The 17941-nt window shown below is 36.9% G+C and overlaps 1 protein-coding gene across 1 annotated transcript; it reads left to right on the top strand.

Annotated features, from left to right (window-relative positions):
• The first annotated feature begins 998 nt into the window (after positions 1–998).
• LOC124278406 (all trans-polyprenyl-diphosphate synthase PDSS1-like) lies at positions 999–17941 on the top strand. The gene is made up of 10 exons (XM_046714118.1): positions 999–1174; positions 2749–2928; positions 3207–3340; positions 6353–6491; positions 8022–8133; positions 9717–9826; positions 11494–11574; positions 13897–14010; positions 17044–17124; positions 17685–17941. The coding sequence occupies exons 1-10, from the start codon at positions 1010–1012 to the stop codon at positions 17823–17825; spliced, it is 1257 nt and encodes a 418-aa protein (XP_046570074.1). The 5' UTR covers positions 999–1009; the 3' UTR covers positions 17826–17941.

The following is a 17941-nucleotide window of genomic DNA, read 5'->3' on the forward strand; positions in this document are numbered from 1 at the left end:
TTGACACCAGTATATTCACTTTCCTGTACAGCAATGCGTAACCTTGCTCAAAGGATTCACTGAATATACTAAGCCGATGGATGTATAGTAATTCTATCCTAAGAAGAGGCAAGTCTAGATAAGCGGACTAATGGCCCCACTCTGTTTTTATATATTTTAAAAATAGAAATTACCATTTTAACTAATAATTATTACCTTAGAGACTTGTGCAAATACAATATGATATTTTAATTTATATCAAAACCTGATTGAACATGCAAACAAATAATTTTACTCAGTATCCAAACAACAATTAGATAAGCATTAAATCCTGTGTTAATACGTGAATCAGGGAATCCATAAAATATTTTAGGGTGTATCTTTGTATATATAAACGTTAGATGTGCCACATATATAGGATTGGAGTTGTTCATGGAATATGACACTAAGTATCTATGCACAACTTCATAGGAAAATATAAGTTTCATTGCCCTTGGAAATTTCTACCGCCAGTGACGAAAGTACGATTCTTCTCAGCCTGGCCAGAAACAGATAATGTAACAGGACAGAAGTCTTGCGACAGAAACTTGGTTCCGTCTCTATCTACATTGTAACAAAGCGCAATCTTCACGAGGACATACTATTTCTTTAACACTAATCGTCAAATCAACTCAATTCTCGGATATACAATGGCAAACATTTTGTGATTGAATAGGATATATGTGGTTGATAGTTAACTGTATATCAGAGAATTCAATAGCTTTTAACAAATATATATTATTTTGGTTGTGAACGTACAACATCGGTATATTAATTTTCCCACCACATGCAGAGCGGAACTTCACTTGGTAAATATTAATGAAAACAAATAGGTATGAACTAATCAGTTAGCAGTGTTGGGATAGCGACGAGCAGGCAGAACCTCAATGCTAATACATTATCTACTGACCAGATTGCTCGGATGAGTTTCGCCGTTGCACGAAGCCCACCAAGCTATAGCTAGTTTTCCAGAAAGTAGTTGAAAACAATCATGGCCGCCGTTCGAAGCAGACTACACAAATCTTTGCTTCGAATTTGTGGCCACTTTAGACATAAACATGGACATATATCAGTGACAGGAGCTTCGTACCACTTTGATGCCTTCTTAGGAGGAAGACAAGTAATATTTCACATACCCAAGAACCAGTACCATGTGGTAAGTGATAGACAGGGGTTCAGCGAAAACGTGCTTCACCTTCCTCAGTCGACCTTCACCGGTCCGGAACTCGCATAGTTATGAAATACGTTCAGTGGACTTTTTTTATGTATCTTGCGGTTATCTGTCATCGTTCATTTTTTTTCTTTCTGTTCGGCGGATAACCACCGAGTAATTGATGTACCTTTTATTCTGTGAATCAGAATAATGAACTGCTGCAAACATTGAGCTGCATTCAATGTTGTTTGGAGAGTTATCTCCCTTTACTTGTTATAAACAAGACACATGTTACTGTTGCATAAAATACATAACCAGTCAGAGTGGTCAGTGCTAAACAATTTGAAGCTTACTTGGCTTTTCGAATTTTGTCAGTAGATTTCTGTGTTACTATTATCGACAGTAATGAATATATTTAGTTGACTGGTCAGAATGTCTGAATGCAGTCTAGACTAAAACTTTGCATATTGCTTTACAAAGATTACATTTAAACTGAAACATAATTCACCCTGTGAATATTGACACTGCAAGACTAGAGCTTTAGAAACTTGTGCGAAATAGTTTCCAAATTTTGGTAGCCAGTTGGGCTAGCTATGCCTGAACTTTACTAGCCCACAAAATAATTCACTAGCCTGAAATTTGAATGTAAAAACTATGCAAATGATCACAAAAAATGGAGGAAAATAAGACGTTGTCGGCATGACACGGGTTTTGTCATTAAGCTGCTAATGTGATGAACATTTTTTATCAGGCCATGATCTTGCATGATTTAAAGTGTATTATAACTTAACAAGTCGGAGAGAGTGATATATTTTCAAAATGACCCCATGAAAATTCACTAGCTAGTTGGGCCGGTGACAGTGGAGATTTACTGGGCTGATTACTATCCGCAGATCAGAGGCTATTTCGCACACTGGTTTTAGATAAATTAGACCATGTAAACAGGAAACCAAATACATTGAATCATATAAAGTCGTGTTTGTGAAGCCTGTAAAGAAAATATTACTAATGTCTCAAACATGTACATGGATTTGCTCATATACTTAAACATTGTGCATTATGAAATTATTATTGTTTCTTTTCTTAATTATTCAGGTAAAAATGATGTAAACACCATGAATCATATTATATGTTATGTGATGTACATCAGGGGTGGAAATAACTTTAAAATTGCTAGTGTACTCCGGTACAGTGGCACATGTAAAATCACTTGCCCTGATCATTTTTCCACTGTACCGGCCGTTTTCTTGTTGATTTTTTAAAATAAACAACATTATTAACATTGGAAAGTCAACTGGACACCGATACAGCGTGATTTACAAATTTGCTTGCCCGACAGAAAAAAACACTGGACTCGGACGTCGGGCAATGGGTTATTTCCACCCCTGTACATATGCATAGATTTTGAATCTGCTTGCCCAAACATTGCTCTGAGCATCATTTTCAGTTAATTGTATTGTGGATTATTATTAGCTGAGCTAACCAGTGAGGAGTGAATTTTATTAGACTCATAGACTTGGGACTAGTGGTTGAAGACACTGTGTATCATGTGTATAAGTTGAAGTGTACATTTCCAGTTGCATCGTCATCAACAATCCTGCTGTGCAGCAGATGTTCCAGGGTCATCACCAGGCCACACCACAGGTCTCCATCTGACTCGGCCCTCATCTAACAGCCCACAACATGACAACATAGTACATAATCCATACAAGCTGGTGGAGGAGGAACTTGGCACACTTTCTCAGGATATAAAAAAGGTATTGCATTGTATTCGTCTGTTTCAAAGTTAAAGATAATGGTAAGATTTCAGTAGGGAAATCTTAGATTAGTTTGACATGTTCGAGCACTTGCCCATTGCCATATGTTTCCTTGTAGAGTAAAAAATTCGATTAAAACATGCTGAAGATCACTTAGCCACTTAGCATGTGTTATCTGAACTTTGTTGTCATTAAAAATACGGTTTCCTTATGCATAATAATTATGAACACCAGGGCTAAAATTAATTTGTCTTTGGAACCCTGATTATGTGTTGCAGGAAATTGTGACTGATAGCAGTGAACTGGCTGAAATAGCTGGTTACTATTTTGATGGGAAAGGAAAAGCTTTTCGACCAATGATAGTCCTTCTGATGGCCAGAGCTTGCAACATTCACAATGATGCTGGCAACTGGTGAGTAATAGAAACCAACATATTTAGTAAACATTAGGGCTGCTAAGATTCACTTGCATAGTCTGTGAATTGAACTATATCTCTTCATAAATTCAGTGCATTAATTGTGATGGAATTAGTCTGTCTCACAGTCCCTGAACCATATTATATCCCTACAGCCTTGCCCTCCCTGCAGTGCTAAGGCCCTAAATCGGGGAGACTCTATAAGGGGGAGTGGTCACTCCTCGGAAAGCTCCTAAGCTATGCCTCGGCTCGTCACGTGACCAGTGTAGCCAATATGGCGGCAGCGTGGTTTTTAAGATTGAGCCCGGTTTATTTTCAACAGCTGATTACATACGCTGAGTGTTGTGACAACTGAAAACCTACATGTAGAAGATAAGTTACCTATTCTGTCACTTCATTTCAAGTCAAATAATTGTTATTAGTGTCAGTATAAGTACAGTAGCTTTGTAGTAAAGTTTCAAGTGGGCATGTTGCAGCTCACTGGCTTCAATTTTCAGTACACAGCGAAGAAAGACTAAATTATATCGCTAAAAACTTCTTTCACATATTCGTTTTAGTTTTAGAAGGGAAATATACCTTTAGTTGAAAGGTGTTTGCAAGTAATAGTGATAGTTTTATAACTAAAAAAAATTTGTTAGGGTGTATTTGAGGTGTGTGAAAAATATGACATATTGCCGATCTGCCATTGAAATACTACAGGGCGTTGTTTGAGTGTTTCTAGTTAGTGTTCAAAAACATCTTTCACATACACCTTCAATTTTTATGAGGGGAATATACCATCACGTGAAAGGTGTTTGCAAGTAATAGTAATAGTTTTATAATTTAAAAAAATTGTTAGGGTGTATTTGAAGTGTGTGAAAAATATGACATATCGCCGATCTGCCATTTGAAATACTGCAGGGCGTTGTTTGAGTGTTTCTAGTTAGTGTTCAAAAACATCTTTCACATACACCTTCAATTTTTATGAGGGGAATATACCATCAGTGAAAGGTGTTTGCAAGTAATAGTGATAGTTTTATAATTTAAAAAAATTGTTAGGGTGTATTTGAGGTGTGTGAAAAATATGACATATCGCCGATCTGCCATTGAAATACTACAGGGCGTTGTTTGAGTGTTTCTAGTTATTGTTCTAAAACATCTTTCACATACACCTTTAATTTTTATGAGGGGTATATGCCATCAGGTGAAAGGTTTTTGCAAATAACATTGATACTTTTTATTTTTTTTTTTTTGTTAGTGTGTATTTGAGGTGTGTGAAAAATATGACATATCGCCATTGGTGCTTGTGATGCTTGAGTGTTATAGTTCTAAAACTTCTTTCTTTCTTGTTGATCTTAGTATTTGACAAAACTGGAAAGGTGTTTACAGCGCTTTGTGATAGTTCTAAACTTTCTGTTCTTGAGGGGTCTGTGACAGTGTCAGTTAACATTCTGTCAATGCCCATGTCATTCCACACATGCAATAAGATATCTGAATTAGTTACTAATGTAAAAACATGTTTCAAAGTAATTTTTTTTTGAAAATGGACAGCTGATGTTAACATATGTGTTCTACCGATAGTTTTGTGTTCTTTAACATGTTTGGGGAGGGATGGCCGTGGTGTATCATTTATTCTTTCATTCATTCACATATGTTCTTTTTCTTTTTGTTCTTTTCTTAATTTCTTTCATTCATTCACATAAAATTCTTGCTCTTAATTCATTCATTCATTCATTGTAAAATTCCGACTGATACAATACACTGGCTGAAGTACTGTTAAAGGCAGCCGAAGTTGCGCTGGGACCGAACCAAGTCACTGTGTGCGTTGGAGCATGACGAGGCACACGTTAATTAGTACAAATGGTAAAGAAAGCAAGCGAGTGACCTATCCCTGTTGTAGAGTATCCCTGCCTAAATCAAGCAAGTCTAGATGTCCCCAGGTTCAGGATCTCTGGTCTCCCTTGGGCTCCTTTTCAATTTAAATAGGTTTATTTGTTACAGTCAAAATTATATATTCAGACTAAGCATTAGTCTAGAATGGAATAGTCATGAAGGTTGTACATACTTACGAAAATGACTGTTTTTACTTGAATGTGTTAAATTTGGGTGTAATTTATCGAAGTGACATATGAACATATCCAAACCAGACAGGGTTATAGTGAACACTCTAATATATTTAATTTGACAGCAAATTGAAACATACTCAAAGGTTCACTTAAATGTGGACTCAAAACATTTTTTTTACAGCACTACTACTCTATGTGTATATTTGTATTATTTGCCATCCCCTCTCTGTAGCACATATTTACTAAAGTGGTGAACTCAAACTCAGTATATTGAGTAAGTGGTGAACTCGTCATGTGCTATTTTCACTGAAATGGTGAGACGACCCAATTCTGTCAAAACAAGGATAATTGGCATTAATTAGTTCAAAGGATATCGGCAAGTCGGCCTGGAACACCTCTCTGCATGTCTATTTGGTACAAATGTCAGTCTCGCAGCATGCCCCTGTGCTGTGTTGCACATTGAGCATGTCCCTCAATGATACAGAATTTTGCTCCATGGAATCATCACATCGTCTTTGTTGTCATCATCATCTTACATGTTGAAGACCTGTGAAGGTCCGGGTTAGAGTGAATCTTCAGTAACCCATGCTTGTCGTAAGAGTCGACAAACGGGATCGGGTGGTCAGGCTCGCTGGCTTGGTTAACACATGTCATCGGTTCCCAGTTGTGCAGATCGATGCTCTTGCTGTTGATCACTGGATTGTCTGGTCCAGACACGATTATTTACAGACCGCCGCCATATAGCTGAAATATTGCTGAGTGCGGCGTAAAGCTAAACTCACTCACTCACTCACATGTTGAATGCTACAAGATCAGATTGATTGAGCAGCAGTAATTGGTTGTGTCTTCTGCATGTTTATCTTTTTGATGGAAAGTCAGTAACTTGTGGAGTGTATTCAGCTGTGTGTTTTATTTTCAGTACAAGCTTTGTGTCAAGAACTTAATGCTGTTGATTATCTTTCAGTGTACTGCCTGCTCAGAAGAAGATAGCTATGATCACTGAGATGATCCACACTGCCAGTCTCGTTCATGATGATGTGATTGATGCAGCAGATACACGTCGTAATAAATCTAGCATCAACCTTGTTTGGGGTCAAAAGAAGGTGTGAAGGCAGACTTTTCTCATAATTTCATACCCGTGAAGGTCCAGGTTGGAATGAACCTTCAGCAACCCACACTTGTCGTAAGAGGCGACTAACAGGATCGGGTAGTCAACCTCGCTGGCTTGGTTGACACATAACATCAGTTCCCAATTGTGCAGATCTATGCTCATGCGTTTGATCACTGGATTGTCTGGTCCAGACTCGATTATTTACAGGCTTTGCCATATAGCTGGAATATTGCTAAGTGCATAAAACTAAACTCACTCACACACTCGTCTTCAGTATCTACGTTGAGAAAATTTAAATATAAAATTTAAATATAAAATTTTCACTGATGAGGTAAAGTGCAGTGGAACAAGATTTGGTGTGATTAAGGTCCTTCTTTAGTATGGAATTATCCCTATGGGGATAACAGGTCCGAATAGCCCCCAGTTTCATAGGTGACTGATATGATGGGATTGTCACCTTTGGTGATTTCATTGGTTGAGTGCCATTGATAGCATGGGCTGTGGCAAAATAACAAAAAGAAGGTTCATTGTAATCGGAAAATAATCTTAATTTAAAGTTAATCAAGAGGTAAATGTACCATATGGTTCTTTGTTAAATTTAATACTGTATTTGTCATATTGAGGGTCAGCTCCTAAGTGGACCCTGACTAGCTTCTATACCAATCTGTATGGTAAATTGTATCCATTTTGGAATTTTTAATTAAATTTCAATAATTCATATGGTTTCATTTATGTGCGTCAAGCCCAATGAATAAAATTTGATTTAAAAAATCATTAGGTCTTTATCAGCATTATGCTACATTGTGACAGAAGGGAGAGAGAAAAGTCAGAAGGTGGTCACTCCAGTTACTGAGTAGGACTGAAACGATTCAGTTTGATTCATCAAAATCAAATCTGACACCTTAGTTCCAATTTTTCGTTAACGTTATCACTATTTCAATTCGATATTTGAATACCTATTTAGATTATTTGTAATTTTGAATTAATGTAACTTTGACTTTAACTTTAACAGTTTCGAGCGCTGAAATAAGGTGAAACTTGATTGGTTGACGCTGGGCTAATTATCCAAGGAGAATTGTTGTTGGTAGACATCGCCAAGTTGACGATGAATTTCACGCTAAAAAGCTGACTCGGAGAGTTAAATGAAATCTGATGTTTTTACTTGTATGCAGAATCGAATCGAAAATGATCAGAGCGAGGTTCCAATATCGAAAATCGAATCGAATCAAGGTCTGGGTGAATTGTTGCAGTCCTACACTCCAGATGTGACATACGATGTTGATAGTGACATGGTTAGAAATATATGGAAATTACTCTCAACTTGCTTCGTTGCAAAGCTATAGCTACAAAATGATGTTGATCTAATTGTTCATAGGTCATAGGTTGTTCATTATCTTATATTGTACTAAGATTTCATCAGTGACAGTGTGTACCAGTGACTCGCATTACAAAGCCCCAGACTATGAATTCACCCTTGCACAATTTTTGTTTTAAGAATGAATACCTGTCTTGACTTTTTCAGGCAATTTTAGCTGGTGACTACATTCTATCCATAGCATCTATGGCGCTGGCTCGTCTCCGCAATGAACAAGTTGTTTCTATTTTATCTCAGGTTATTGAAGATCTTGTTAGAGGTAAGTTCAAGATGATGTGTATCATTAGCATGACATACAAAGTCACAGTGTTAATACGTTCAGTGGTTGAGATAATTTGATTTTGAAAGTTACAGTTGACTGAAGAGAGTTGTTTGGTTGTATTCCATTGCCACAGAATGTGTTAAGTGTTCACAAGGAATAGTGAGTGAGTGAGTTTAGTTTTACGCCATTTTTTTAGCAATATTCCAGCAATATCACAGCGGGGACACCAGAAATGGGCTTCACACATTGTGCCCATGTGGGGAATCGAACCCGGGTGTTCGGCATGACGAGCGAACGCTTTAACCATTAGGCTACCCCACCGCACCTCACAAGGAATAGAAAGCCCGGGTATACAAACAACTTCATTACCAATGCTGATAGTTTTTCATATTTGAATGTACCGGTATTTACAGATAATACAACCATTAGAGTTTTAAGAGAATCATTATGAAATTTTAAACCAGATTGCACCAATATGATGAAAAGAAGTGTGATATAACATTTTTTATAAGAAATTGTTGTACTTCATACATCAGCAATAACATAACCAATTCATCCCTTTGTTTACTAAAAACTCTCCTTACATAAAGTTATTGTCATGATAATGGTAAAGCCAGCTTTGAGTAAAAGTTTTAGTTGACAATAATTATTCATCACCTGAGTAATTTTGCCAACACACAGAGTAATGTCCCCTTGTCCATTCAACCTGGTTTAAACCTGTCTTACATGTTTCACGCGCGATCTTTCACTCATATTTTATGAATCATTCAAAAATGGGTCCAACAGAAGCAAAGAACTCATGTTAAAGCATGAATATTCCAATTTCCTAACATAAAAGAATTGAAATTAGACAATCACTTTGTTACTTGAAGCAATGAACAATGAATATGTTTTTGAAAAGTTCCAGTTTTAGGTCTTAATTGTCTCTCTGATATTTCTGACTGACGCAACTTGTGGCATATTTCTTAAGGAATTCACATTTGTTAGTGAGTATATTTTATGCTGCTTTTAGCAATACTCCATCAATATCAATGTGGGGACATCGCAAAAGGGCTTCAAACGTTGTATCCATGTGGGGAATTGAACCATGGTCTTCGGTGTGATTACTGAACACTTAAAACACAAGGCTACCCTACCACCCCCATATTCATATGCAGTAATGTTGACAAGGTGCTACATTACTGAGTCATGTCCTGTTGTTTAGAATTCAAAGATTAATTATCTGGGAAATCCTTGACGATGAAGTGTTCACGTTTATGATTTAATGTGTTTTTGTACCTTGGGCAATATTACATTCACCTGTGAAGGTCTGGGTTTGAATTAATCTTCAGTAACCCATGCTTGTCTTAAGAGGCGACAAACGGGTTTGGGTGGTCAGGCTCACTGACTTGGGTGACACATGCCATCATATCCCATTTGTGTAGATTGATGCTCATGCTGTTGATCACTGGATTATCTGGTCCAGACTCGATTATTTACAGACCATTGCCATATAGCTGGAATATTGCTGAGTGTGGCGTAATACTACACTCACTCAACATTACATTCATTTCACTTTCACCCTGTTTGATTAATTTCAGGAGAGTTTATGCAATTAGGGTCCAAAGAAGAGGAGAATGAACGGTTTGCTCACTACCTCAAAAAAACCTTCAAGAAGACGGCCAGTCTTTTGGCCAACAGCTGCAAGGCAGTGAGTAGTATGGAGATCCCTTTAAGAAACTTTGGTTGACACAATCTGTACTGCAAATTGTCAATAATCTTATCACTTTTGTAATTTAGATTTTTCACAATATTAATATGGCTTGAACAGAAACAGCTGAATTTATTGTTTACAGTTTAGACTGAAAGTTGACGGATCATTGTCATGACCCTACTGTTAGGAATACAAGGTTTGCCTCTTTTGGGGCTCTTAGATTCAAATGTTGTTGTTTGTTTTACTTTTTTGTTTTCTTAACAATTGATTGTTATCATATGTAAAACTTCATGTGCACATTGTTCAAATCAGTGGAAAGAATGCTTGCCATTTTTACAACAATATCTCCATTTATGCAAAACAAATATTGAAGTCATTTCTTTTAAGTAAGCAAGTCAACAAAATCAGCTTCACAGACTGCTGGTTAAATTGTAACACATGAAACTGTAGAAAAAACACACAAAATGTATGAACTAGTACAACATAGTAATGTGCATAGCCCACTAAAGTAGACCACTTTTCTGCTAATTGTTTTACACAATGCAAACAAAATGGGTACCTATCAGATCATGTAGTCACTTGAAATATATATATATGGTATGAATTAACTGTTTTTCACGATCTGCATTGATTAATTCCTTAACCATCCCAGCATGTCAGACATGTGGCTTCACCTTAGGCAAGTGAGTTTGTTCAAAATTGCCTCTGTTCACCCAGCAGAAAATAAGTACCCGGTGGGATAAGTCATGTGACTATAAGTATAACTTCTAGCGCCTAACAGGTAGTTTGAGTTATCCGGGGTAATAATGTGCTGTGCTATTCATTGTTAGCACTGTGAGCATACCTAGTGTGGAGTTTGGCGCTGTATAAATGGACACATTATTACTATCCCGTGCCACGAAGTTGGAGCGGGATATAGGTTTGAGCTCCGAGATGATGGGGGCAAATTTTCTCAAAAACCGTTATAGATCGAGAAACCAAATTTGGTATATGTTGTCAGGACACCTTGATGGAGTCAGAAAACGGAAACCGTGTTACCATTTGTTACAGAGTTATGGCCCTTGTAGAGCATTTCTTGACTTAGTGCACAGTATTCCCAATGGGGACCATTATAGATAGGGAAACCAAATGTGGTATTTATTTTCAGGACACGAATGCCTTAATGGAGTTCGAAAATGGAAACCATGTTATGATTCTTTACAGAGTTATGGCCCTTGTCATGCATTTCTTAACTTTGTGCATGTTATCCCCAAATGGAACAGACTTTCTCAGTAACCGTTATAGATAGAGAACCCCTGCCACAAAGTGGGTGTTTTCAGGACATGAATGCCTTGATGGAGTTCGAAAACGGAAACCGTGTTACAATTTGTGACAGAGTTATGACCCTCTGTGATATTCTCTTTGCTGACATAACTGTAATCCTCACAGTAGTTATTTAACAGCTTATGTATCACTATTTGTAGGAAGAATGAATAGTTGTCAAAATAGGAACAGAACACTGTGGCAGGGGATATTGATGACCATGTCTTCTTGTTACTATAGCATGTGGATTGCCTTTATGTTGTTTTTATCATTCAAACAAGTTCTGAGAAATATTTTGTTGTTTGCATGTTAGTAAGTTATTGTAGAGCATTTATAAAGACAGTACCTGGCTTATGTTTCAGGTTGCTGTCCTTGGTCGCTGTACTGAGGATGTCACAGAGATAGCATATCAATATGGCAGAAATATTGGAATAGCATTTCAGGTATGACCATGTCTTCATGTGTGTATCGATGCACCTAATGAAGAACAGTATCAGATATTCATTCATGTATAACACGAGTAACATTCCGTACAAAGTGAAAACATGTATGCATAATCAAAGATTTAAACACTCAAATAATTACATAGTATATATTCTTTACTGTATTTAATGTGTTCTACATGTAGGGGCGAGGTCCATTGCTCTCGGTTACCAGTTTTCTGTTGCTGATCCTATACTTTCTGTCTCATTGCTTGCATTTAGAAGTATATACAGTACAACCAGAAATTATTGAGAATTTAATAATTGTAATTATTATTTTTTTTCACTCATTACTCACGTATTAAATGTGAATATTAACAGAACATAACTCCAGATTCAAAGACAGGTGAACAGTTAGTATTTTGTCAAGTCACCATGGGCAGCAATGCAGGCTTTAATGCGTCGGGGCATACTACTGATCAAAGAAGTTAGAAAGTCGTAGTCCATGCTGTCCCAATATCGGACCACCTCTTCTTTCATTTCAGCAATATTTGTCAGATTTTTCTTATTGACACTTTCCTTCATAAGTCCCCAAACATTTTCTATTGGATTTAGGTCAGGGCTATAGCTTGGCCAATCTAATAATGTCATATTTTGGGTCCGAACCCAGGCCTGTGAATGCTTTGAATGATGTTTTTGGTCGTTGTCTAGCTGGAAAATCAAAAAAATTCCATAGAACACGTGAGCAAATGGAAGAAAATGTCCTTCGAGAATATCTGTGTACCGCTCATATTCCCTTCAAATAAGAGGGGTGTTGCCCCTAACACAGATATGCCACCCCACACGTTAAATTTCGGACTGTACTTTGGGCGCTGATACAAAGGTTTTTCAGTTTGTTTGGTCCAGAATGTCAGTGTATTAGGAAACAGCCACACAGAACTTTCATCTGAGAAAATCACATTTTCCAGTTAAAATTTCTATGCTGTAAGCACCAGTTCAACCTTCGCTCCTTTTGTTCAGGTTTCATGATCGGTGATGGAATTCCTCGACTTTTCTGCCAACCCATTGCATGGAGCTCAGTTCTAATTGTCCCCTTACAGACAGCCACAGTTCCTCTATCAATCATATCCAGCCTTAAGTTTTCTAAACTCCTTCGTTTGTTTTTAGAAACAAGAATACCAAGCCGCCTCCTTTCACCGACAGTCAATTTTCTGGGCCTACCTGCGCCTCCCTGGTGCTCAATGCCATATCCATTTGCAATATTTTTCAAAACACGATAAACAGTGGACAAAGGGATGCCTGTTCTACTTGAAATCACTTTAGCTGATCTGATGACCTTGTTATAATACTCTAAAATCAACTTCCTCTTCTCTAAATCATCCATACTGAGGATCGCTGAAAATGTTGTCTGCTAGCAAGTAAACAAAGGGGGATAACTCTTCACAAACTAATGAAAAAGGATTAACGGAGTTGTCTGTCTTGAATGAAACCAAGCACTTGATAGCTGGTCAAGGTTGTTTATACTAGAAATCCAATTAAACATATTCCTGAAAATTTTCAATAATTTCTGGTCATACTATATCTTTTCAACCAGCCTTTTAGGTGAATGAAGTTAATGTAAATCTTCATTTACGGTTATTACATAGTAGACCTGTGAAGACCCACTTTACAATTGGTCTTCAGCAACCCATGCTTGTAAGACGAGACTGACTGGATCAGATGGTTAGACTTGCTGATTTGGTTGATGCCTGCCGTTCATCCAGATTGTGTAGATCATTGCTCATGATGTCAATCACTGGATTGTTTGGCCCAGACTTGATTATTTGCAGACTGCCTTCATATAGCTGGAAATATTGCGATTGTTGTGTTAAGCAACCAAAAAATAGTACATTGTAGCATTTAACAGTTTTGTATACTTAACCTGATAGAACAAGTCTTTGGAGATAGAGCATACTGGTTTGTAGCTTGATATAAATGCCCCTTAGGGATAAGGTGCAGATACCTCTGGTTAATAACCAAGTACAGAGGGTGCCACAAATTCAGAAGACACCGGGGATGGTGGGGTAGCCTTGTGGTTAAAGCGTTTGCTCATCACGCCGAAGACCTGGGTTCGATTTCCCACATGGGTACAATGTGTGAAACCCATTTCTGGTGTGCCCTGCCGTGATATTGCTGGTATATTTCTAAAATTGGCATAAAACCTCTCTCATTCATAAACTCATAAACTCACTCATAAACTCATTCACTCACATACCCACTTAGTATGATAGATAAACTGATAACATGAACATTTTCTTGGAAGTGTTTGTTAAAGAAATGTCAGCTGACTTCCTTCCCCTGCAGCTGATTGACGACCTGCTGGACTTTGTCTCATGTGATCAAGTGATGGGGAAGCCAACTGCTGCTGACCTGAAGCTGGGCCTTGCTACCGCACCTGTGCTGTTTGCTGCACAGTCTGTAAGTATACACAGGATTTAACTCTGAGCACAGTTTGAGTCCTTTAGGCACATTTATACACAATGGACGCCAGAGAATATATGTGCTGTCCTGAGGGATGCACAGCAATAGGTAATTGTATAAAATTATCCCCATGACATTCCTGCTATCAATGTAATTTCAACATTTTACAGTACAGTACACTTCAGTATTTCATGAGGTTACAGGAACCTCATATTTCCTGTTATCTGAATATCTTCAAACATGTCCATCATTACATCAATAGACATGCCAACCCATACGATTTTATCGTATTCGTTACGAAAAAACAATACAAAATACGTGACTATGATAGTAGTAAAAATGTAAGAATTTAAAAAAAAAAATACATTAAATTAAATTATTAAATAGCATACGTACCATACACAATAAATTTCAACCAAATTTTATTCAGTATCAAGCTATATGTGGATACTTACTACTGATTTAGGTGACTATAAAGTTAATAACAAGTTGTTAGAATAGCCATATATTCTTTGGAAAAGTTAATACTAATTTTTGCCCAAAATTACTAATTTTTGGTTCAGTGTTTGACCAAAGTACTATTTGGGCTAAATTTAGGTTGTCATCTCTGCATCAATCAAACTAAACGATGTGTTTAAATCAACTCAACTTCCTGTAAGGACCCTTGAAACCCTTAATATTGGTGGTGCTTTGTAGTTCTAGTTTTATTGGACAAGGTAAAACCCAATATGCATTGTACTGATGACAACTGTTGGGATTCAGGGGAAGAAGATATAAGGCATCTGTATTGTTTAGTCTGGCTATGTGACTGGGTTTGATTGCATGCCATTTGAACCTGATTACATGGATTGATGCTCATGATGTCGATCACTGTAGTTCTGATTCAGTTATCAACAGACTGTCATATGAAGGTGTGCAGAGATAAAAATATATAGACATGATAAGAACAGTGTAATGTGATGATTGCATTAACCTGAATGTATAAATAGTTTAACCTGGCATACCTGTATACCGGTACTCAACAATTTAATTTGATGGTAAATACCCCATATCTTACAATATGTGAGGATATAACTATTTCAAAATAATGCACATTTTCATCTTGTTGGCAAAGTTAACATAAGATAACAGCTTGAGTCTGTCTTTGAAACAGGGAAATTAGTACTATATTAGTAATAATAGATCTGATTTGTTTGTTGGCTCTGCTTATTGTCAACGTATATTTAGTGTTCATGATATTACTGTTATTCAGTTGTTACAAATTCAGGGATGGGGGCCCCTAACCCGATGTTTTTCAAATTGAACAATTCTGTGAATCGTCTAAATCCGTTGAATCCCACTAAACCCTATTCGTTGAGACAATATTAAGTTTTCAGTTGAAAGTAGATTTTCCTGTTGCCATCCCTTTAAAGAGAATAGTGAATCATCACACGACTGAGAAAGGCAATGAATGAGTTTCTGGGTTCCCTTCTTTGATATTGTCTACCTGACCTCAAGTTTGCTGTTAGCTGAAATACCTTCATTTCAGTATATCCCTTTTCAGGACCTGTGCAGATCCTGGGTGCCGTTGTACAAAACAACCTTAGCGCTAAGGCTACCTTAAGTCTATGTTAAGGTATGGGAGTTACGGTCACCTTAGCGCTAAGATCGCTTTGTACAACGGCACCCAGGTTAATAGAATTGGTCTTCAGTAACCCATGCTTGTCATAAGAGGCTACTAAGGGGATTGGGTGGTCAGGCTCTCTGACTTGGTTGACACATGTCATCATATCCCAATTGCGTAGATCAATGCCCATGCTGTTGATCACTAGATTATAGCTTGATTATTGTGCAGAGTCAGCCCACCAACCAACCAACCAACCACCTTTTCAGAATAACGCGAAAGTTTTGGTTTTATGACACTTTTAGCAGTTGTCGATATTTGTAACAACACATAGCAGGGTTACAGCCATTGTCCTTTTTACAGACAGCCCCAAAGCTTCTTTACATTTTGGGCATGAGATTTCTGATTTCCATGATTTCGTATGGAATGGTTTTTAATGTATGATTTGAAGGATAATAACTGAAGTCTCAGCATTTTCGTTTGTACACATTTCCATGCACATTCATGACACAAATCTGACCCAAAGGGCTGTTTCAACAAAGGCTACTGTTGTTTGGTATGATCAATAAAGAACAATCCTTTCAAAGTAAAGTTTTGCTACTTTTTGAGATAATGTTCAGTTTTGTGGAAAAATAGTAAGATGTTGATGTGTGTTGTCATTTTTATTTACCCTTCTTTAGTTGATAGATGCCATTGTTTTGGTCAGATCGTCGAGAAATAGTGATGGGTGTGATATTTCATACATTATGCGTGTCAATATTGAAAATAATCACCAAGCACATACATATACTGCACTGTTAAAATGGTGCACAACATTCAATACTGCCACAGTGTAGAAAATATTGCGTTTTTATTAAATATAAGACTGAAAAGAAAATGAGAATAATTTCTACTATATTGTGGTTTGTATCTGTGTGTTATATCCATAATAAAGCCATTTTTAAAAAAAAAGATATGTCTGTTTCCAGTTACCTGACTGACCCTATCCTAACCTCCCGACCCTAAATCTTTTCTTAACCAAATCAAAATCATGACTGGAGTGCATTTCAACTCACCATTTTCATCCAAATTGAGTATGATATTTTCATGTTTTTCAGTGTCCGTAGGGCTAAAATGGATTGCATTGAATTGAATAATGGGCTCTCACTGACAAAACCTACAATTAAATAACATAAATAATGATTTAATATAGAAATCTTTCAATGTTTCTTCACAAGGCATTGTAACAACAACATAATATATTTTTTTGGCCTAGGCATGATAAATAGTTTTCAGTTGTAAATGGACAAACAAAGCATTTGTATTGCTTAGGCTGATTGCTTTTTATAAGTGGCTTCTAGGATATATGTGACCTGAGATTCCTTGTGTGGAATATCAGTGAGCTTTCTAATCTGCAATACTAACGTTTTGTTGGTCTTTTATTGCAGTATCCAGAACTGAATGCAATGATTATGAGGAGATTTACCCATGAGGGTGATGTGGAAACCGCAAGAGACATGGTTGCAAAGGTAATTTTACCCTTCTATGTAATATTGCCCATGTACTAAACATCAGTTACGACTATTGATAATAAAATGGTTAGATCTTTCATTCCGATTTGATAACTGACCTGTTGAGTTATTAAGTTATCAAAAGTTGAGTTAAAAATAATCTGAGCACAGTAAGATTGGGGAAAAGTATTCATCAGGAGACAGATACTTTTTCTAAAGAGTAATTTTACAGAAAACTGTTCCAATATGCCGACCATTTCAGATTCTAATTGCTTTCAGGTCCTGAATAAGAAAGTATAGAGAAAAATATTTGGTTAGAGAAAATATATACCCACCCCAGCAACTCCACCCAACCATTAATATTTTCACACAGGCAAGATCACTGACATATTATGAATATAGCGTGATAAGACTTCTGCCCCTACATCTCGGTATTTTGTACAGCTTGTACAGTATGTGTCATGCAGCTAATATTTCTCTACCTGTATTTGCCATGCAATCATTTATCAGGAGTTATAGTTATGCGTGTTAGATGTGTAGTATTTCCATGTTACTACAGTATTAATCCGTGGTTTCAGAGTGATGGTGTGGAACAGACGAGGCTCCTGGCTAAGCAGCACAGCCTTGAGGCAATACGACAGTTACGACACCTTGCAAAATCAGAAATACAAAGTAGTCTTTCGCACATAGCAGAAATACTTCTGAAAAGGACAAAATAATAGTAATTGTTTCTAGGTGTTTGTTTGAATTATATAGTTGTTATAATTTGAATGATTGGTTATACATACATGTGATTATGATCCTATTTTCAAAATACAAACTCATCTTTCCTATA

This window comes from Haliotis rubra, unplaced genomic scaffold (assembly GCF_003918875.1).
Source record: "Haliotis rubra isolate DU_JTF1 unplaced genomic scaffold, ASM391887v1 Scf236, whole genome shotgun sequence".
Classification (NCBI taxonomy): Eukaryota; Metazoa; Mollusca; class Gastropoda; order Lepetellida; family Haliotidae; genus Haliotis; species Haliotis rubra.

Bases quoted from the DNA above. Each gene is read 5' to 3' on its own strand.
- LOC124278406 (XM_046714118.1), top strand. From the start codon at position 1,010: ATGGCCGCCGTTCGAAGCAGACTACACAAATCTTTGCTTCGAATTTGT. The intron at 1,175-2,748 runs GTAAGTGATAGA...GTACATTTCCAG, and splicing joins CCAAGAACCAGTACCATGTG to TTGCATCGTCATCAACAATC. The intron at 6,492-8,021 runs GTGTGAAGGCAG...TGACTTTTTCAG, and splicing joins TTGTTTGGGGTCAAAAGAAG to GCAATTTTAGCTGGTGACTA.